The following is a 22,376-nucleotide window of genomic DNA, read 5'->3' on the forward strand; positions in this document are numbered from 1 at the left end:
GCGTTTGAGCGCGCACAATGAAATTTGTTTTATTTATTTATTTACTTACATTACTCCTGTCGGCCGTGAGCCGGAGTTTACTACCTCCCACACTGCCCCTCCCTCGTTCTGCCCAACCGCCCCGCAGCACTCCCTCCACGAGCCGCTACTGGCTGTGACAATTCTTAGTTATTGCATGCCTGGGCAGGGAAGGTGGGTCAGCTGTCGCACCACTTTTCGATCCATCAGTGAAAAGATTGACCAATTAAGATTTTGTTTGGATCCATGGTTTCCAGTGCAATGTGACAAATGCATCAACATCTTTTGCTGAACTACCATTACCAGCCTCCTCACAAGCACACGGACACAGGCGTACATATACACACATGCATGCACACTTGCACGCACACACACACACACACCACAATTGTGGCAGGTTTTAATATCAGATGCATTTGCAGGTTATGTTGTCCAGCTGTCACAACATCTTCGATCCATCCCTTAGCCGTCAATAGACTGTCTTGCTAGACTGGCTGGATCAATGGATCACTATTCCATGTGATAAATGCACCAACATATTTACTTGCTCAATGGCCACGCTCAGGGGACACTCCCGCGCACACACATTCACTCACCAACACACACATATACACACCCACACAAATACCTTTTAAGGCAGATAGCCTGTTTAAATCAAACTGTTTTGGCTGTCACGCTTGTTCACCTGCGCAGAGCCTCAGGAGGGACAAAAGAAGCCTGCTGCAGCTGAATTATGGGAAATGCAATTTAATGACTCCCTATTCTGAAAAAGCAGCGGCTCAAGGCTGCTATTGGCACTTGAACTGCTTGACTGTCTCTTGTGGAAAAGTTTCATTAGTAATTAAGAAGTAGTCAAGTGGTGAAATGTCCTTGAAACTGTATTTGAGTCATGCCGCGCGGCTCTCCGTGCATGGGTCCATACATATGAAGTGCGCTTTGTATTAAATGCTCAGCGACACTTTGATCAATATAAAGCAAAACACAAATTCGTCCTCTATTGCTAATGGATCTAATTATGTCTGACAGTTCACCTATTAGGAAAGAAACATGCAATTAATACCAGTTTCTCTCCTCCGAGGAAAATACAGTGCGAGATTTTCGCTCCTTTAATGGCCAACTGTTGGTTCCTTTGTACGATTTCCAGGAATTCTGTGGAGAAGTATAATTTATTCTTCTTCAGCTCATTAGAGCGCATATGAGTGCCATTCATGTAGATTCCATGACATCTGACCCTCCGGGTCAAAGAGCGTATATTCTCCAGAGGAAGCAAAAGGAGCAAAAGGGAGGATTAACCATCTTTGGTATTTTAAACGGCACAGGGCACAACAGAGAAACAGCGATACATCTGTATTGTGCCATACTACAGCCCACTGCCATGGAGATCAGAATGGTAATGAAGGGACAGGGATTATCAGTATTTTCCTGTGCACTGGCAGCAGCCATGGCATTGAGACTTGTTCCCAAGTGTGCCTCTTTCAGCAGTGACCCAAATAGGCAAATAGGATTTCCACCTAAAAAAAAAATCTGTACAGAGTAGCGTTGGAATATTAAGATGTCTTGTTTATGTGCACTTTGAAATGAGAATTGATATATTGTATACCAATTGGAATACGATGAAAATATTGGGAAAAAGGAATGATAAGCAAATTGATCAAGCCACCTGTGATGACAACGCTTCTAAGGATTATACACGTACCCATCATTGGTCCAAAGGAGCGTTGCAAGCCTTTTTCCAAACATGATGCAGTATCATCAAAAGCGTGCAGTTGGGGAATAATGCCCCCTGTGTCTCCCTTCTGACGGGCCTGGCTCTAGGTTATCTGAGGTCTCTCTTTCCCTGTTGTCAGTTACAACATTTTCAGACAGTTCCGGCTGTTCATCTCATATCCTGGAACCTGTGGTGAAAACACAAAAAGTGTGCTGTGCTTAGACACCCAAAAGTAAAAATACAGGTACCAGAATGCTGAGTGATGTGAGCTAGAAAGCTACGACTGGGTAAACATCTTACACCTGATATTAGACCACTTGTCAAGAGATATTTAATTATATGGAGTGTAATATAGAGGTGCACTCGTTCACTCACCCACCTCCTCAACTGACTCCCTCGCTCTCCTACCCATGACACCTTGACACAGACACACCCTGAGATCTTGAAAACATTCAGTCTCCAGGATGATCAACTGTCTTACTTACTAAGACTGACTATCTTGCATGAGTTGGATTGACAGAGCAGCAAGACCTGGTCATTTATGCACCTTGTACTTTCTGTCACCAACCTCATTGATCATTTATTTAATTCCCATACGTTTCACCAACAAGGCAAGCGATGTTGAATGAAGCACATACAGTAGCATAGTCGATAGCATTACCCCATCCCATTACCAAATGATCTTTGTCCCAGAGCAAGAACATAAGTCTCTTAACCCTGGTTAACTTAACCACTTCTTGATTCAAAGAGTTAAGGCCCATCCTAAATGCCATGGGGTTGGTGATCTTGGTGGTTCAGGAGAGCTGTGATTGGTGACTCAGGAGGGCACTGTATGGTGGCTCACATGCACAAATGCATCCATTCCAGACATATAAGAATGAGCTCATGACCAGAGGTTCAAATTCTGGCGGATTCCTACAGCCTTCCATTGTTCTACGGTTGATAAAATATGTGTCATTAAGTTGGGTAACAGTAAACAACTGTTATGTGGCACCAAGGAGCCTCCCCTGAAAGTGTGCTTTACAAATCCTTTTGATTGTCTTAACAGGTTTTACAGATTAAGGGAAGAACATTGCATTTTCTCCAAGATATTATTGATAGACACGTGGAACTGCTCTTAATCTCAGACGCACCTAAACAAAAAAGCTATTCATACACTGCTCTGAAACTCAAAATGGCACACCTTACAATGCCCCAGCTGTTGTTTAGAATGCTTTATTTATAACCATCTCCATTTCCTCAATGTTCCCCGTATCTTTTATGTGGATGCGGCCCTGCCAAGTGCCATGCATTGCACAGTAGAGTAATGCATGTTCCTGCAGCGCTGCACTGAAATGCAATGTGGGAGATCCTATTTGCCTTTGCATTCCTTGTGGTGCTTTGAATTTGCTCAGCTGCCCGGAGCTGAGAAGTGAAGTTGCCCTCAGCATGCTCACTGTTAGGCGGTTGTTGGCTGGCCCCACACTCCCTGGCATATACCGCTGCAGGCAAAGGCATGAGTGGGCTGTGTGTTGATTGGCGACACACTGCTGGGACCTTCCACTGACCAGTGACCACTGAGGATCAAAACTCAGTCTCATAATCATTGGAGTGCAGGCATGGACTTGCCCAGGCAGCAGAGCTCAGTGGATGGAGCGCAGGCAGAAGGCAGGCCAGGGCTGCAACTAGTACCTCATACTGAGTAATAGGGAAACAATATCTGTTATATATATCATAACATAGGTATAAGTGCTTGAGTTTACTCTTAATAAGGTGTCACCTAAATTGTCGCACGGAAGGTCATGACCTGTCACATCTATGCACATTGAAAACAAATACATGTCACACATAAGTACTCTGAAAACTTAGCAGCTATGTAGAATGCTGATGAACATATGCAGGTGAAGTTAACATCAGGCTCTGAAAGCAGGCCTGCTCTTCATTGGGCAAGAATCATTACCCTGCAGCGCTGGTGCAAAGCTATGAATCACCATTGTCTAGGCTTCTTACGTTTCACTCTACAGTGTTTAGAGTGAGACGTTTGGAACTAGCTGCGGACCAGTGCAGAGAAGAAATAGAGCTGTCTTGCACGTGCCCATAAAGAAGAAAGCGATTGAACGCGCGTGCTGTCGGCATCTGTGAAACCTCTTAATTCATCCTTTCTCCCTCTCTGCAGAGCCGGATTCGTCGGATGTGGAACGACACAGTCCGAAAGCAGTCCGAATCCTCCTTTATAACTGGAGACATAAACAGCTCGGCCTCCCTCAACAGAGGTAATTATAGACTCCTGATCATTTTTATCACGGATGTCATTGCTGACAGGCCCTAAAATGCATTTGGCTTTATAAAATCCTGCCGCCCTAAGGGCATTTCAAAAGAGTGCAAAACGCAGTTAGGAAAGCATCGATAATATTATTCACAGAATAGGCCAGTTTTAACGTTTATTTTGAAGAACTATATTTCTCAAAAGAGCCAGGAACTATTTAACATTTTTACGCAATGTGTGAGAGTTTTGGTGTGTGTCGAGCGTGAAGCAGGTGCTCGTAGGTGTCCTATATTTTTTGAAGTACATTTTGCTACTTTCATATCTGTCCGTGACAAACAAGTTTGAGGTAGTTATTTTTTGCGAAGTACACTGTCTTGACTCTTGAGCCACAAAACGTAGTATTTTATAATTAAAAAAATACAAAATCCTGCTACTAGCGGCAGGCCAGGTGTTTTGTGAGATAAAATATCCCACAAAAGCTGCGAACACGTTTCTGGGATTTTCTTCTGTGCCTGATTCATGCAGCCGTATAGGATTCCTTCAAACACTCCATTAAGGTGGAAGGTGTATCCACAATAGCCTGTATTTGTCTGGAACATGTGCTGCACAATGATACTGAGAATAAAGGGGTTGGATAATGGAACTGCGACGCACAAAGGCCATTTTACCTGCAGACAAGATTTAAGTTAAATTTTTCATTTTGAGTGCCTCCAGTATTCATGGACTGCACCCTGCCTTGTTTTCAGACATGCTTCTAGCAGAGCGGAATACTTGTGTCAGCAGTAATGTCTGCACATTGTAAGTCCAGTGTTGTATTCTGTATTATCCATTTACGACTAGAACAGCAGTACGGGTATTTGCAGGGCACATTATATGCAAATGCGATAACGCAATAAAATATATGTGGGATTCAGATATAAGCATAGACTATTTAGTGGTTTCGTAGTTGCCGGATACGGCTTTTACTTTTTACAGAATTGTTTTGGTTCTGTCCATTTTTAAAATGTAATGCCAATGGTTTAGGGATTTGGCAGGGTGTGGAGTGTGGGTGGGGGGGGGGGGGATACGTTCACACTTGTTTTTATCTAATCCATTAGCAAAGCATCTTCTAGCACTTTGATCGAAAAAGGCTTAGAGGAAAATTATTTTAAGTTTTCTATTTTAATTACCCAGTTGTCATTGGCACTCTCTTTCACACTCTTGGTAGGAGTCGAGGCTGAGTCTAGCATTACTGAATTCAGGATTGTGAGTTTACTGTTTCAATAACCAACTGGTCTATCTCTCACACCTCTCAGTATCACGTGGCCTAAAAGAAAATGGCAGCCTACTGCCACCCACTGCTCAAACCTAACCCAGCACCCACGGTAAACACGGTTTGAGTGATACACATACCACCAAACTCATTCAGGCCTTAGAAACTGGGCGCTTCCTCGGATAACACTTGCTTAAAAATATTTGAGTTAGTGAAGCATTTCTCCCGAAGATTAGGTTCGATTATATATTTTGATATGATATAAACCAAAAGGAAAATTTCTCAATAAGCCGATATTCTCCATTTTAGCTGTAATATCTACAACCATTATCACCGCTGGTGACAGCCGAAGCATGGGAATATTTGAAGATAATTTTGAAAGTTTCACTGCTTCAAACGGTAATATTTACCATCTCTGCACTTCAGCAAAATGGAAATTCTTGTAAATGAGTTGGTGCCATTGCTGACTTCAGAAATGAATGCTAGTTAATTCTGAATACTAACTCCTCATCAAAATAGGTGCCGAAAGAGCGGTTTGTTTTTGTGCCCTTCCACAGTTTCACTAATTCGTAGTTCACTCAGCTTGCTATATTGCCTGTATCCGTTTAATACGGCAATTTCAAGTCATTGCTTAAAATATTGGAGACAGTCCTGCATGTCATTTCATAAATACTCTATCATGAAACTTCAATAGAGACTATAGGGCATATTTACAAGGGGATACACCAGAACGTCACTGGTAGCGACGTTCTGGTGGCGCTATGCCCTTCTCCATGTTTACAAAGCGGCGTTAAGCCACTTTTTGTGGCTTAACGCTGCCTTGTAAATAAGGCCCCTTTAAAAGCAACACTTAGCGTGAAAGGGGTGTGCAATGGGTGGTGCTGTGGGTGTTCCACCGTAACACCCATTGCTTTTGATGCTGCTCCAGATTTTCGAGGAGGAGTAAATCTGATGCAGCTGCAAAAACTAACTCCATGCAAGAGCAGGCGTTAGAATGGCCGTACAAGGAGAAATACTTTTATTTCCCCTTGTTTTCGCTTTTTCTATGTGTGCTGCATTCTGCAGCACACACAAAAAGAGCAAAATGCCATTATTGATCGCTTATGTGCAGGAAGGGACACTATACTGCACATATACAATAATTCCCTGCAACGCACTATGATGCAAGGGTGCCTACATTGGCACTAACCACCAAAAGTTAGTGCCAGCGCTAGGGAAAAACAAAGGGGTGCGCCATATTGTTGTGAATATGGCACATCCCTGCATTTTCAAAATGTCAGAACGTGGCGCTGCCAAATTTGTCGCAGCACAGCAATCCAATTTCTTTTCATAAATAGGCCCCTTTGTCAGACATGGTATCAAAGAGCACCATTAAATCACAACCCTAGCTGGGAAGAGTAGATCTCTTTTTAGCACAGAACTCCCATGCCTGCCATTTTGTATTTTCTCTGAACCCCTAATGGCGATTATTAATAGACACCAGAGAGGCTTTAGTCTGTCTATCACATTCCCAAGGGAAAATCAGGAAAAGGTGAATGGGAGGTTCCTGGCATGAGAAATGCTGGTAGAGCCTTGTCCTAACAACAAAGAAGTTCTGTATGGTGGAAGAACTACAGTGGTGAAAACGTCTTCAACTCCCCAAATCATTCAAAAACGAACTTTCTTTCTGCTCTCAATTGTGATAGGTCAGTTATTTAAGGTAACATCTATGAGATAAAGAAGGGCATAGTCTGCCAGTTATTGCTGTGAAACATAGGTTACAGAGACAAAACAACACTTTGCCAGCCCTTGAAGTATTAAGCACTAGAATGGGGTATTGGTTTGCGTAGGTGTTTAATTTCAAGCTCCAAAATTCCGAGCCTTGTTTCTGTGTTTTGCATCTTGACTTTTTGTGGAAGAGGATACTTATTTTCTTGCTTTGTGTGTCAAGCAATGCAAATATCTACTCATTTGTGAAATGTGATGGCACTATGTTGCGGGGTACGGTGTTTATAATTGTTTTGCGTATAATGCACTCTGGAGAGCTAAATTGTTTCCAGACAGAGAGACGAGATATAATTTATAGGTCCTTAATAGAAGTTTGCTGAATTTTGGTGCAGTGATAATAATGGGGCCAGAATTCCTGATTCCGGTTGGTGTCCACTAATATTGGAAATGCAGACCTAGAAATAGCAGGTGCTATTCCATATTTTTCCGAATTTCCGCGGGAAAATCCTCAACATTCTCCATCTGTTCAGAGGAAATGAAATAAGTCAACAGTAGGGGCCAGGCAAGCCGGGACATCATAGTGAGGCCAGAGAGAGCCCCATGTGCTGCATGGGTGGAGCTGTGCTCCTGACAGCAAGCTCTGCACTAGGCCTGGTGTCTCTGGACCCAGGATCATTGGGTTCCGAATCACAGGGCTACTTGTAATGGATTGCTTCCCCCACCCCCCCCGCACCTCACCCATGTTAGCTGTCTGGCTGGGATATAGCCATTCACAATGAATGCCATTGCGATTAAAGGTGACATCTCACAACTGGAATGTTATGCGGTACTGAATCACAGGTAAACATACATGACTAACAGGAAGGAAGAAAATGTTACAATAAATACAAGGGGTAAATCCTAGGGAAAAGTTTACAACAGTGGGTTTTGAAGCTCACCCTGAACTACATCAGAGGCTGCTGTGGCATATATCACCGTAAGGGTGGTTCTAAGGACTGGGAGCCAAACTGAAAATAGTCTGTCACCCCTGTTCTTGGATCTGGTTTTGGGTGTGATCAGCAGACATTCATCAGCTGGGCCCAAGTCACGCCAGCTGTGAGTCAGGTTATATTGCATGATTATTTTCCTGCAGGTATTTGGGAGATTCTTGAACATAATTTATTCGTTGCCTGGGAGTTATTGTATGCTTTTGAACTGTTCTGCTACTGGTTTGTGATTTTTAGGTTGAAGATCAATCTTGCTGCTGCATTTTGATTTGTTTGAAGGTGTTTGATTTGAGGCTGCGGTGATAGACCAAATCCTCAAATTCCCTAGGCTGGTATTGGCTGGGGAAGAAACGTAGAGTCTTTCTTACGAGTCTGATTTCGTGGGATATTGGTTTGACCTCTTCACCCACTTGCAAATTCAGGATGAATGTGTGGGATAGGTGGCTGGAAAAGGGGAGGGAGCAGACGGAGTAGAACGTTTATAAGTTACTGGCAAGGCTTTAATTTACCTATCTACTTTTTTCGAAGGAAAACGCGCAGATTCACACTGCATCTGAGTGAGTCATTGTTACTTCACTCTGAGACCACTTTTCCAAGGCAATATGACAAGTTGCACACTAGGTAAGCATGCTGGGGTGTCACTTGTTTTGTGCCGGATCAGGTACTTTTGCACTGTTAGGACTGGGGTTTCTGGTTGGCTAGTGTATGCACCTAAGCCAGGCAGAATACACGACTCTAGTCAGGGCAAGGAAGGTACACACCAAAGATAACCTGTGCTCACCCTCTGGTAGCTTGGTGCAGTGCAGTCAGGCTTCCCATTAGAGGCAATGAGTAAAGCGTTTGTGCAACACACTCACAGATACACAATGAATACACCACAAAAGAGACCGCACATAGGATTATATAAAAATATACCATATTATATATAACATAGAACAAAGCGACAGGGATCATGAATACTGTGCATACTATGCAAATACTGAGATAGTACTCCTTATCTGGGTCAAAACAACGATTAAAACGACATACATAGCATCAGGGCATGTAATGCCAGTTAGGTTACGAATAGAACATGAATTGCACGCTATCATCATCCAACCATAAATACTTTGCCGGTAATACCAATTTGTTTAGAGGCAAAGAATCAGATTGTACAGCCCTTAAATAGTGCTTACTGTGCTACTCTTCACTCATCCAGCCAGTGCTTTGCAAAAGTCCTCCACAAATTCATTCCTCCCAAGACTGGTGAAACAGTTTCCTGCTGCCCCTAAACCTCAACCTATACTCTCCAGGGGTGAAACCATACTCCCTTATCAGGGTCTCCTTTACGTGGGTGTACCTCTGCCTGTCACTCCCTTCTAGGGCTAGTAGAGCATCCCTTGCATCCTCAGGTATATAACTCTCCAGGCCAGTTCCCCAATCCTCCTCAGGGATCCTACACACTGCCAGAGTTCTCTCATACTCCTGCAACCTCTGATGTATGTCCTCCCCCTCCTTGAAGCTAGGCACAATGCCTGTGGTTATGTAGGAGGTATTTTTAAAACTGGACTTATTATTGCTGCCACCACTGAACTCTACCTACTACGCTTGTAATTCAAGAAACCTTAAACTACGCTCATGGGCCAATTTCATATCCTCAAGAACAAGTTTTTCCCTGGTGAAGGTCCTTTTATCCTCTGCCTTCCTCTCCTTAGCCAAGGCCCTTCTCTCATCAGCAGCCAGCATTTCCCTCTCGGCCAGTCTATCCTTTAGCTTCTCAGGGGACAGCAGGTAGAAGGTGACACAGGCCCTGACAATAGAGCCAGTGAGTAACTCCTTATCTATGGGGTCCTCTCTCTCTGCTGTCATCCCTGCCCAGTCATTTTCTCCCTCCTCCTCAAACGCCTCAGGGTCACTGTCCTCTTGTGGTGCGGATTGGGATCCCCCACTCAGAGTCCTCACGTTCTGAGGGTCCTCCTCAGGGTTTACCTAAAAACAACCCCTGGTCCTCTTTTAAGATTGCTTCCCCTCGTGCCTCTTCAAAATAATCCAGGGCTCTCCAAAGGTCCTACTCAGTGGATTCCCCACTTACAATTAATCTCCTCTCCCTGCAGAGCCCCTTTAACTCCCCAAACTGTAACACAGCAGTTCATTGAGGTGAAAGGTAGGTTCCATTTTGGCAAGGTACAAAGCACAAATGCAATAACAAGATTCCCAGGCATAAGAACTGAAGCAGGAGCAAACAATAACAAGCATTTGCAATGCAATAGGTCTTGCAACTGCGAGATTTTGAGCTATTGGCATTGTAAATGGCAATGCCTTTTATAATTATAATAATAAAAGGCATTGCCATTTACAATACCAATAGGTCAAAGTTTGGCAAAAGCGAGACCCATTGTATTGCAGAGCACGGTGTCCCTTAAGCTGGCACTACGCTCACCATCAAGGTAAAAAAAAAAAAGAAGAAACAGAGCGCGGTGTCCCTGAAGTGGGCGCCGCTCTCACCATTAAAGTTGAAAAAAAAATGAAATAGAGCGCGGTGTCCCTGAAGCGGGTGCCGTGCTCACCATTAAAGTAAAAAAAAAAAATGTAAACAGGGCGCAGTGTCCCTGAAGTGGGCACCGCACTCACCATTACAGTAAAAAAAACAAAAAGAAACAGAGCATGGTGGCCCTGAAGTAGGCGCCGCACTCTGCATTCAAAGTTAACAACAAAAAAAAGCTGAAAGAAAGTGCTCTGTCACTGAAGCTGACTCCACTTTCAGCTTAAAAGTGTTAAAAATCAATAAGCGTCTGCCATTGTCCTGTGAGTCTTGTTGGAGTAGGCAGCGACACTATTAAAGTTAGAATGGCATAGTGCTCCATAAGAGAAGTGGCCCCCATTGTCCTGACTGGGCGCACTGCAAATACAAGAAGCAGCCACCATGTCCATATTATTCAATAAGCAAAATAGTGCTCAACGACTTATAACACAGACTGTGTTAGAGGCCAAGTAAAAGGTCCAGTCGTTATGGGAGGTAACAAATGCGGACTATGCGGTACCAAGGAGGGACTAACAAGCCTAATAACTAATCGGAAGCCAGCGTTTACGAAGGGCAATGACACAAGCCAATTAAAAATATGGGTGGAGAGTGGGCGGGGCATCAAGTCCATGCTCCAATACTGCATGCCTCGCATCCGCTGCCCAGGCTCGACCTAATAATGACCAATGAGAGAACAGGAGAAAAAGCACGTAATGGTCTAAGTACAGAGTTGTAGTGCAACAATGAGGTATCACGCAAATGCAAGTCCTATCCTCACCTCTGATCACCCATGTTAGAACTGGGGTTTCTGGTTGGCTAGGGTATGCACCTAAGCCAGGCACAGCCCACCACTCTAGTCAGACAAGTAAGTTACACACCAAGGATAACCTGTGCTCACCCTCTGGCAGCTGGGTGCAGAACAGTGAGGCTTATCATCAGAGGCAATGTGTAAAGCGTCTGCACAACACACTCATACAGAAACACAAAGAATACACTGCAAAAGAGATTCCACACAAGATTATATAAAATATAGTATATTATATATAAAATAGACAAACCAACATGAATCATGAATACTGTGCACCCTATGCAAATACTGAGAGAGTACTTGTTATCCTTGTTGAAATAAGATTAAAATGACATACATAGCATTAGAGCATGTAATGCCAGTTAGTTTACGAAAAAGCAAATTAATTACACAATATCATCATCCAGCCATAAATACTTTGTAGGAAATACCAGCGTGTTTAGATGCAAACACATAATTCCCACATTAAACCATGAACATAGTGCCCAGTGTCTGTGTGCTTCCAAAAGCAGGTTTAAGGTAGATTTGTGAGCCTATGTTTAACGAATTTACTTTATGAGCAAGGAGTAGGTCCTGCTCATCTACTCAACATGATACAGTAATTCAGTACAGTTCCTCAATCAGGCAGATTTCTAGTGGTGACCGGAGGTCTCCATCCAGATTTCATCCCTTAATGTCACAGTAGAAATGCCCCCAAGGTATGTCCCAGCAGGGGGGCACACACACTGCCTAATTGTGTGGGGAGACCTCGCTGGGCCCCAGTGTGTAGAATTGCTAAGGGCAGCTGACCGCAAACATGCGGCGCAGCTGCATGAAGCACAGGGTGCACACATTACCTGATAGGAACCAATGAGGCTTCACGGGTCACTGCCCATGCCACAAAAGAAAGCAGGATCACCCGCGAAAGATCGCGTAATAACCTCTCCCCTCACTTGGGATGTTGGCAGCTGCATTATCGGCTCCGGGATTCCATGTGGGCGGAGCAATGGGGGAATGACATCAGTAGAGGCTTCACCTGATGTTGCAGTGACTCTCAGCCCGCAGAGAGTGCAGCGTTGATTATGGGGAAGCTTCTTGCAGGAATGATAACTGGCCTCAATACCGGGCCTGCGTCTCTTGATTTTAGTCGTCCTTGTTCAGATCCAGATGGTGCTGCTATGGGGGCAGAGCCGGGCATGTGTGCCCCGTGTTCCTGGCCTTCCCTTGGTTGTTAAGGAACGTGACTTCAACGGGGCTGCTCTGCGTCTTTACGGCACCGGTATGTTTGTGAGGAAACGAGTACCTTGAACCAGCACTCCCGCCTCCAGTACCGCTCTGCAGTAACTGAGGAGCGCTCCACATGCACCTTTTGTAAGACCTTAGCAGAGCTTCACCACACTGTTTACGGGGAATGCAATAGGTGTCAATATGCCCTGAAAGGGAAACACAGAAGCGCTCGACCCATGCTTTTTGAATCCACAAGGAGCGGTAAACAGCTCTCAGCAAACGTTGAGTCTACATGGAGAACACTTGGGGGGCCACAGGGAGCGGCAGGCAGGCAGTTCAGCAAATAAAAGTCCTTTGCAAAGTGGCAGTCCCTCCAGCAAACCAACAGGCAGCCGGCCTGCGCAACAAAGCAGGTAGTCCTAATGGTGGTTCCTCCTGGCAGCACAACAGTCCTCTGGTAAGGTGCAGTATGCAGAGCCAGCAGGGTCTGGTTACAAGTCCCACGCTGTGTATAAAAACATGAAGTCAGGGTCCTTGAACTTATACTCAAATTGTCTTTGATCAAGGGGCAGCATCAAAGGATTCAAGTGTGCAACAATACCTTTCAACCCAGCCCTGACTCCAGATGTCAGTAGGGGGTAAATCAGCCCTTTGTGTGAGGGCAGGGCACAACCTATATACGACCTCTCCCTCTCCCATCCCAGTAAGACCATCAGTATGCAGATGAATGCCGATGTAACCCCTGTCACACCCAGCTCTTCCTAGCTGTCGGGAAAATATGCACCAAGTGTAGTTGTCACCTAGCCCTAGACGTGTATCATAGTCAAGCTGCAAGCACAAAGTCATAAACATAGAGAGGCCCGCTTTCTAAAAGTGGCATTTCTAAAATAGTAATGTAAAATCCAACTACACCAGTAAGTAGGATTTATCTCTACAATTGTAAACATACCAAAGACGGCAACACCACTCCTCTCCGATCAGGAATTTCCACTTACAAATATTTAAGGGAATTCCCAATGCTAGCCTATGAGAGGAGTACGCCTCACAGCAGTGAGAAACAAAATAGGGTGTTTGTCACTACCGGGACATGCACACATAAAGACACGTCCTACCTATTCCTTACACAGCACCCTGCCCAAAGAGCTACATAGGGCCTACCTTAGGGTGACCTATGTGTAATAAAAGGGGAGTTTAAGGTTTGGCAAGTAGTTTTAAATAGCGGTCAAAGTGGCAGCAAACAGTGCATGCAGGCCCCGCAGTGGCAGGCCTGAGACAGGTTGAAAGGCTACTTCTGTGAATGGCGCATGCACTGCTACAGGCCCACTAGTAGCATATAATTTACAGGCCCTGGGAATATGGGATATCACTTTACAAGGGACTTACATGTAAATACAAACATGCCAAACAGGTGTAAACCAATCAACCATGTTTAGAGGAGAGCGTGCATGCACTTTTGCACTCGTTAGCAGTTTTCGAAGTGCCCAGAGTCCTAAAGCCAACAAAAAGAAGGTCACTAAAATAGACGGAGGAAGACAAAAAGCTTGGTGCTAACCCTGAAGAAAGGGCCAGGTCCAACATGCACAATGGCATTTCCATGTCACACTAGTAGAGGAGAGTCACACAGTAATGTTTTGCTATGAAAGGTGAGTGTTTGCTGCCATTGTCTTTTAGAGAAGTGCTGAAAGAAAGGGAAAACATCAGTTCTGAGATCACAGCTGTGTGTGCTGGTCTTGCTTGCTACCTTGAAATTTGAGTGTAATGTGATGATGCTAAGACATTTTATGGTGCATCTTTAGGGTTGAGACAACATTATGAAGTTGCAGTGGTCACTATTTATGTTATTTCAAATGAGAAAATTAATGCGCCTTTTCGCTACTATCAGTTAAGATGTTTTGTGTTTGTCATCATGTGGAGTATTCGAAGCATGGTGTGTGTCCCTGCTCGCTGCTGGGTGATCTCTGTGGACCTTTTAGTGGATTGGGTATGGAAAACAGTACTGGTCATATTGTGATGTGTCAGGACTGTAGCCTAAATATTACCATTATTATTATTATTTTTATTAGTTATTAACTGTTCAATTAATTAAAATCATTACAGTAAAAAAGCATAAAACTAGTAAATGAAAAATTGATCACATTAAAACTATGAAGGCTGCCGGATAAAACGTTTTTTGTTCAAGTATTATATCCCCTCTCCGCTGCACCTACTCGGGCCGCCAGCACTGGGTCTTTATCATAAGTCCTTGCACAGAGTTTCTTAGACAGCTGCGTTGGCCTTAGCGGTTTTCTGCTACTGCAGTCTGTGGATCGTTCTCTTTGTCCATTCCATTTAGAGTCATTGATGTGGTGCGGTCTCTGTAGGACGGGAGAGTAGGATCAGAGCTCTTCCCTTGTTTGAGGGGAGGCTGCATTGTCCTCCTTGTTATACCTTGCTGTTGGCCCTGGTTTGTTTGTGTTCGTTTGCTGCCTTTAAAGCCATTCTAATCAGATGAATGAATTTCCCAAGACTCGCCAAGGTCATCGTGGTTGTTCTAGAAAAGCACAAGGCTGATGCTTCGCAACATATCTTGATTCCCTTGGTGATGCAGACTGGGAGGAGAAGTCGACGATGATCGTTCGTGAGGGATGGGCAGCAGCATAAAAGGTGAATCCAGGATTCTCTCGTGTAGGTTCACAGTCTGCAGCTTGTAATTTCCCCCTTGCGAGCCCATGCGGGGTTAAATTTGGTGATTCCTAGAGTACACAGTCTCATGGAGAGGATTTTGGTTCTGACTTGTGGTGTCAGGACCTCATGCAGGTAGGGTTGCGCCTTGCCTACCTTGTAGGAGCTGTTCAGCGGGTCTAAGTGGGGGCTATATTGAAGGGATTTTAGATCCAGATCTAATTAGGTTTTGCGGACTTGTCTGTTTATGGCTTTTTCCCATGCATTTAGTGGGATTTATGGCAGTGGTATGCTCTTTTCCTCGATCTTTAGAGTCTTGAGTGCTTTGCCAAGGCTGGTGTGCCATGCTGATCTTGGCCCCTCAAAGATGGCTCTCAATTGGTGTCTTAGGGAGTTTGTTGGGGCCCTTATAATCGTTAGGTATCGTTTTATGATCTCCCCTTGGCACATCAAGTCTGGCCTTACCAGGCCTAGCTCCAATCTTGGTCTTGACTTCCTTGCCGACCTTGGGATAGAAAAGACTGATTTATATGCTTTGGCTTGAATTGCGATGAGAAGGGCATCCTGCGACCCCGGAAAAGCCTGCTGGCCATAGCTAATGGCTGGCAGCAATTTTGCTTTTAAAGCAGTGAATATTGGTCCGGCCGTGGGGCTTATCAGGTGTAAGCTCAGTTGCTTTAACCGGAATATCACCTTATTGGCCTTGGACGACTGCTGTTTCAGGTGGACATTTGCTTTGGCCCGTTCCGTAAACCAAACCCCTAGGTAGTTATACTCTGCCACTGTACCGATTTGCAGATCTCCCATTAGCCACTGCACTTTCTTTTTCAAGTGGTAGCCCCCAAAAATGACGACCTTAGTTTTCCCTTGGTTTACTATAAGGTTGTTATCTTTGTTGAATTGATTCAACGCATTTAGGGCTCTCTGTAGGCCCACCCTCGTGTGGTCCATTATGGCTGTGTCATCGGCATATTGTAGCACCGGCAGCCTCATGCTGCCTAATCTCGGTGCTACTAGGCTGGCGCCTTTCAGGGCATCCCCCAAATCCGCCGTATACAGGTTAAAGAAGATGGGCTCCAGCACTCATCCTTGTTTCAGCCCGTTGTTCGTTGTTATTTTGGGGGACACTGTACCGGCGCTGGTTTTGATCCGCACCCAGGTGCCTTTGTAAAGTGATCTGATTGCCTTCAATATGTTTGGCGGGACGCCCCAGTTTTCTAATTTCCGCCATAGCCTATTTCGTACCACTTTATCGAAGGCAGTGCTGTAATCAATGAAGCAGCAAAAGAGGGGAGGGTTTTTCTTTTTTATTGCTTCAGTTGCTAGGTGCTCTGACGCCAGAATATTGTCCATTGTCGATGATTGTGGTCTGAAGCCAGTCTGATGGCAGGGTATGATGCTTTTTCCTTCGGCCCATGTCTCCAAGTCCTTCAGTATGAGGCAGGCGGAGGCCTTGGCTTCTATGTCGAGAAGAGCGATGAGCCTATAATTCGATGGCTTTAAACGATCCCCTTTTCTTAAAAATTGGGACTAGTATGGAGGGGTTATTGCTGCCATTAAGGAATGGTTGTAAAGAGGAGTAAGGACGGAAGCCCAAAAATCGGGGGCCTTCTTAAAAAAAGGGGCGGGTATCCCGTTTGGTCCAGGGGCCCCATCATTCTTCATATTCTTGAGTATTTTAATGACCATTTGAGGATTTATCTGGGCTGACGGTGTGCAACACATCTCTGCCTGGTCTTGCAGACCCTCAAAAGAATTTCAGGGGCTAGAGGTTATTTCTTCGATCTTTGCCATTGGTAGGTGGAGACAGTCCACCCCACGGTTAGGATCTTCTGTATTGCATGTGTTTACGTGGGCAGTTGAATATAGCTGCTTTACGTGGACCAGCCAGTCTTGCTCTGACACAGTTTTGTCTTTGAGCTCCTCTTCTACTTAGCCGGTTTATGTGTCTCCATAATCCTGCTGAATTCTTCTGTTTAAGCAGGGAAAAAACTTTGATCCATTCCCTCTCTATGTGAGCTTTTTTGTGTTCCCACCATTTTTTTCTTAGGGCTGCCCTCAATAATGCAATTGATGTCCCATCTGATTGTCTGCCCCCTCGATCTTTATTACTAGTGCCTTACGCAAGAGGCGTTTGGTCTTGCGTATTTCCTTGGTTGGGCGGATACTTCCAGCTGTTGATTTATTTTTGGGCCTGGAGAATTGTGGCTGGGGATGGCCCAAGCTCGTTTGTATCTTCTCAACTATGGTCTCCCAGATTTTTATAGGTGAAGACAGCTTTGCTGGGATCTCATCCTGTTTTAGGTCCAGCCAGTTTTGAAGCTTCGCTCCCGTCTTGTCTGTCCATCTGATTCTCCTTAGGAGGCTGTAATTTTTGTCTCCTCTGGACTCTTCGATGGCTTGGAACTTAAAGGCCGATGGAACTTCTAGCGTGAACACTGCTATTTGTGGCCTGTGTTCGCTTTCTGACATATTCTCGACTGTAAAATCTTCCAAACTGGCCGCCATTGCCTCACTGACCATGATATAGTCGATTCTCGAGATGTCCCGGAAGGTCGGCTGTAGTTGCCCGCCATTCGAGTGTATTGCTTTCACAGCGTAAATTGAAGATAGCTTATGATTGTCCAATAAGTCGTGAAAGGGTGCGGCCCTTCCCATCCCTCGATTTGGGGGTACTGAATTGTCGAGGTCCTTCAGGTTAAAGTCCCCAGCGAGGATTACCTGATGAGTTCTATATTTATTTAGGAGGCTGTCTATTTCCCTTGTCAATGCCTCCAGCTGATCTTTCATGATGGTTTGTGCTGGATTGACGTAGCAGTTTATTATTAGGAGGCGCATTGGCTGTAGTGTGTGTTTCAGGCCTTCAATTTGTAGGGCTAGCAGTCCAGGTAAATGTAGGTTTATTCCAGTCACTACGAGGGGGCTTGCATGTTTTATGTAAATTGATAGACCGCCAGACGGGCGACCAAAGAGGTTCTTTTTTATTGCTGGAACATGATGTTCGTAGAACCCTGCCAATGGTGTGTTAGATAATGCCCAGGTCTCTTGAAGGCAGAGTATGTCTCCTGTTTCCAGGAATCGCCTCAGGTTATTGTTCTCTCTGATCTTGCTGCTCCCTGCGATGTTCCATGAAATTAATGTTAGGTTCTTCTTAGGAAAAGGTCCTCCCTTGGTCTCACACCTGCCGGGCCTGGACTTGCTGCTGCTAGGAATGCTTCTGTGTACTTCCCCAGTTTCCAGATTGATCCAAGAGAGAGGGGATGGCACTAATAACCCTTTGATTGTTTTGGCATGCGATCTTGATTCCTGTGTATTCCTTACGTCTCTTCCTTGTATTCTCGGGGAATCCTGATCTATTTGTCCCCTGCAGGACTGACCAGGGGCCCATGTCCCCCTTGTCTGGAGCTAGAATGTATGGGTATTTCGGGTCGGGTAGATTCTGAGCATCGATGCCCCACTCGGCGAGTTGTGTAGAGTTGTTCAAGATGGTTTGTACGGTTTCTTTTTTCTTCAAGCCTAGTACTGTTGAATTGCCGTGTGTGTCGCCCTTCATACTCAAGAATCTCCCCCATTCTATGTCCCCTGTTTGCAGCTTGTCTAGCACTGCAAGGTGCTTGAAAAGGCGGAGAATGTTGCACCTGTTCAAAATGTCATGCTGGCCCGTGCTATGGAATCTCCGGGTGAGGACTACCTCATGGATGGTGGTTACTGTTCCTGACGAATTACTTGTTTTGTTCCTCCCTAGTTCTTGTGCCGCCTGGACTAGTCCGATGGTTGAGCTTCCTTGTTTGCTTGTGGCTGCTCCTGCTTGGGATTTCGACCGTATGTGTACCTAATGCTAGGCTGATGCCCAGGGCTTTGCTCTAGTGGTTTTATATCGTCCGGCAGTGGCAGTGGTATTAACCACGATTGCGGTGTAATTTGTTCAGCTGGTGCATAACTTATGTCCTCCGTCATTTGGCTCCCTGGGGAGTGTCCTGTTCTTGTTTGCTGCTTTTGACCTGTTGCAGGTAGGATACTTGTTGCGATTAGCTGTTTTTGCTGTTCTACTGGGGGCGTGACCATGTCAAAAGCCTTTGTGCCCCAGTTCTTATTTATAAAAATTGGATAAAGCTGTCCCACTTTGGGGTCCCCTTGTGACGATCTACCGTCAGTCTTCCTTAACTGCAGTTGCCTTCCTCTTAGCTTGTTTTTTTCTGTTGTTTCTTGGTCTTCTTTTTTTCTCTTCTTGACATCGGGCGTTCAGGCACACCGATTTTGCAGGGAGTGAGTTCTTTTAAGTCAGTTTACATGACATTGGGGACTTCATTATACTGTTTTGCCCTGCTTTTTGGGCTTTGTGTTCCTTCTGCCATTTTGGCGTTGTGGGCAGAGGATTCACTTCTTTGTGCTCCTTTTTGCTCCAATCCTGCTGGTAACATTAAGCCGAGATCAATTGCTTCCATTTGTCTCTCTGCCGAAAGATGGCCGCTTCTTGTGGTCCTGTCATCTGTGTTGCTCAGAAGCTGTGTTTCCCTGCTTCTTTGGACTGTCTTTACTATGTCGGCTAGGATCTCGGGAAGTAGCACCCATTTATCCATGAGGATTGAGCAGGAGCATTCACCTCGGTTAGATAGCAAGTACTGGTTAATCCTATTTTCCAGCTCTTCCACTCTGGAGCTTTTGTTGACTAGGCGGCCAGCAATCGATTGCAGAAGATCAATTTGGACTTCCATTTTGGTTGACTGCCACAGTAGAGCTTTGTTGGTATCACTATTTGGTTCCGGCATCAGTGTTCTCCGGAAGTCTGCTTCTGGGCTGTCATTAAAGGTGCTGTGATCTACTTTTGCATTGGTAGCCTGTGGAGATCCTATTTGTCCAGTTTGCCCCCACCCCAGCAGGTTTGGGGTCAGTTCTAGTGTTCTCTCGATTTTATCGCCTACATTTTGAAGAAATGAAGATGTTAGCTCCCCTACCACTTGAGAATCTAAATGTTGAGCAATTGGTTGCTGTCGGCAGCTTGTGGGGGATGGAGCTGGTACTATGCTCTCCATGATCTTACTGGCCGAGCTGTAATCGTGATCTTTTGACCAGTGGATTTGCACCCTTGTCACTGCAATGTCAGCGGCTCCTCTTGGAGCAGTTGCGTGGTCCGTGTCATTGGTGGCGTTGATGGCTTTATCTATGAGTGTAAGAGAGTTTTGTACACTGGGTGGTTTATTCGATAGTGTACCTTTAAGTTGTTTGCAATCTGGGTTGGCCAGTTCCTGTTTATTGCTGAATTCCAGGTGAAGAGGTGTACCTCCTCTGGGTATGGCGGTGTGAATTGGAGGCTTTTTAGTGCTACTTTCTTGCGTGGTGCTCGTGTCGTCCCCTTTCCATGGTGTGTTCTCGGTTACCTGCTCCTGCCTGCCCTGGCTGATGTTGGCAGCGCCCTTTGTCCTGAAGAAATGTCTGATCGACCCCATTGGTTCTGCATCTTGAGGCAGTTCATTTGGATTTTCCGTGAGTGATTTACTCCTGGTGATCCTTTTAATAGGCGGGCTCCTGTTGGTGGGGTCCTCAGAGGTCGTGTATTGTCTGACCTTTTTTTGGGTCCCATTTTTCTGAATTTTACTCGAGGAGGACGCCAATAAAGCTTGACTAGCTTGCCTGTTGTGTTTGTTATCTTTGTTCAGGTTTGAATCTGCAGGTCTAGTGTAATGTAAAACTGGTGATTAGGGGGCGGTATGTTCGTTGGTTTCGTTTGCAGGATTTACCCAATTTAATTGTCGTGATCGTGCGAAGTTTTTGATGGTCCCCTCAACTTATATCGTCTGAGGTTGGCCACCTGTTGTTCTGGGCGCTGAAAATGCCAAATGATTGTGCTTATGATTGAACGTACCAGTGCTGCTGGGTCGGTCTGGGTCGGCTGGGGCAAGACTGATGTTGGCTTTTGTTTGGCTCTGCTGCAGGAGCCACAAGAAAAACTGTACCCCGCTATTTTGTTGCTGCTGCGTATTTAGACAAAATGTCTATGCACTGTTCCCCGTGGATACAAAAGTTGCCCCTTGCCGGCTGGCAGTTAATTGAGGTGCTAGGAGCCGGGATCTTGTGGGAGCGTGTGGGGCAAGCGGGGATGCGTGAGGCACGCAGGGTAGTCATAGGCATGCCTCCATTATCCCCTTGGGAGCGCTTGCCCCTTATTTGTATGTGCTGCTTCGCCTGCTAAGAAAAAGCAGCTCTAGAACAGGCTCACCTGTGCTCCACTGTGTGGTCCGTGTTTGATCCTCGATGCTCCTTGGAGATGGAGGCAATCTCTTGGGTTGTTGGTTGTGGCGCCTTCCACCGAGCACAGTGTGCCCTGCTATGTGCTGTCGTCCATGTGGAGGGGTGGCTGCTGATGGAGTCCAGTTGAATGGTGCCTTAGGAACTCTGGGGCCACACTGCGCAGTTCACACGTGAACGAGGCAGGACAAAGGGGTGGTTTGGCCGGTCTGGCCGGCAGGGCAGCCTAGCCTAATTAGACTAGTTAGGAGAAACAGCACTCGACAGCGGCCCCCTCAGCTGACTCTTCCGACTTGTGGCCAGCACACTACTCTCTGTACTCCGGCAGCGTCGTGGGACCCCCGGTTCACTGGCAACGGCGGGAGAATCAGCGGGAGTCAGCTGGAGAGTCAGCGGGGGAGAGAGCCGATCGGGGCAGTGATAGCTTCGGCGTCCTCCTGCTCGCGTCCTCCCGCTCTGCGCCACAGCCTGTGCAAAAACGTGGCTTCTGGATTCTGGATTCAGCTCCTACCATTCATGGTTCTGTTCAGTGTGCACCCTGAATATATATATATATATATATATATATATATATATATATATATATATATATATATATATATATATATATATATATATATATATTCACTGAAAAAACCATAGGTTTCACACATGCTATAGTTAGCTGGACATTTTACTCGTAAAAAACCATTGAAATTCCCCCGTTATAGTTAGTGCAGGCAACTATAACTCACGCGACCGCAATCCTCTGCTGATGCTAATACTGTATTTAGACACTTATTTGCCCATGTCTTCTTCCATTAAATTTTAGCTATACATATATTGCAAATATTTTTTTTTCATAAAGACACATATGTCATCAGCAGAGGATTGCGGTCGCGTGAGTTATAGTTGCCTGCACTAACTATAATGGGGGAATTTCAATGGTTTTCTACGAGTAAAATGTCCAGCTAACTATAGCATGTGTGAAACCTATGGTTTTTTCAGTGAATTTGCAAGGTTTTTTAAATGCTAATTCCTAACTATAACGTGTGTGAAA

The 22,376-nt window shown here is 45.2% G+C and overlaps 1 protein-coding gene across 9 annotated transcripts in view; it reads left to right on the forward strand.

The window, feature by feature from the left end:
* ADGRL3 (adhesion G protein-coupled receptor L3) overlaps positions 1-22,376 on the forward strand; it is a 1,231,414-nt gene that overhangs the window by 1,154,173 nt on the left and 54,865 nt on the right. For all 9 annotated transcript variants that reach the window (XM_085641132.1, XM_085641126.1, XM_085641127.1 and 6 more), the window contains one exon: positions 3,882-3,978. In XM_085641132.1, the coding sequence (XP_085497258.1) occupies positions 3,882-3,978 (97 nt within the window). The remainder of the gene's footprint in view (positions 1-3,881; positions 3,979-22,376) is intronic.

Source organism: Triturus cristatus, chromosome 2_2 (assembly GCF_964204655.1).
Source record: "Triturus cristatus chromosome 2_2, aTriCri1.1, whole genome shotgun sequence".
Lineage (NCBI taxonomy): Eukaryota > Metazoa > Chordata > Amphibia > Caudata > Salamandridae > Triturus > Triturus cristatus.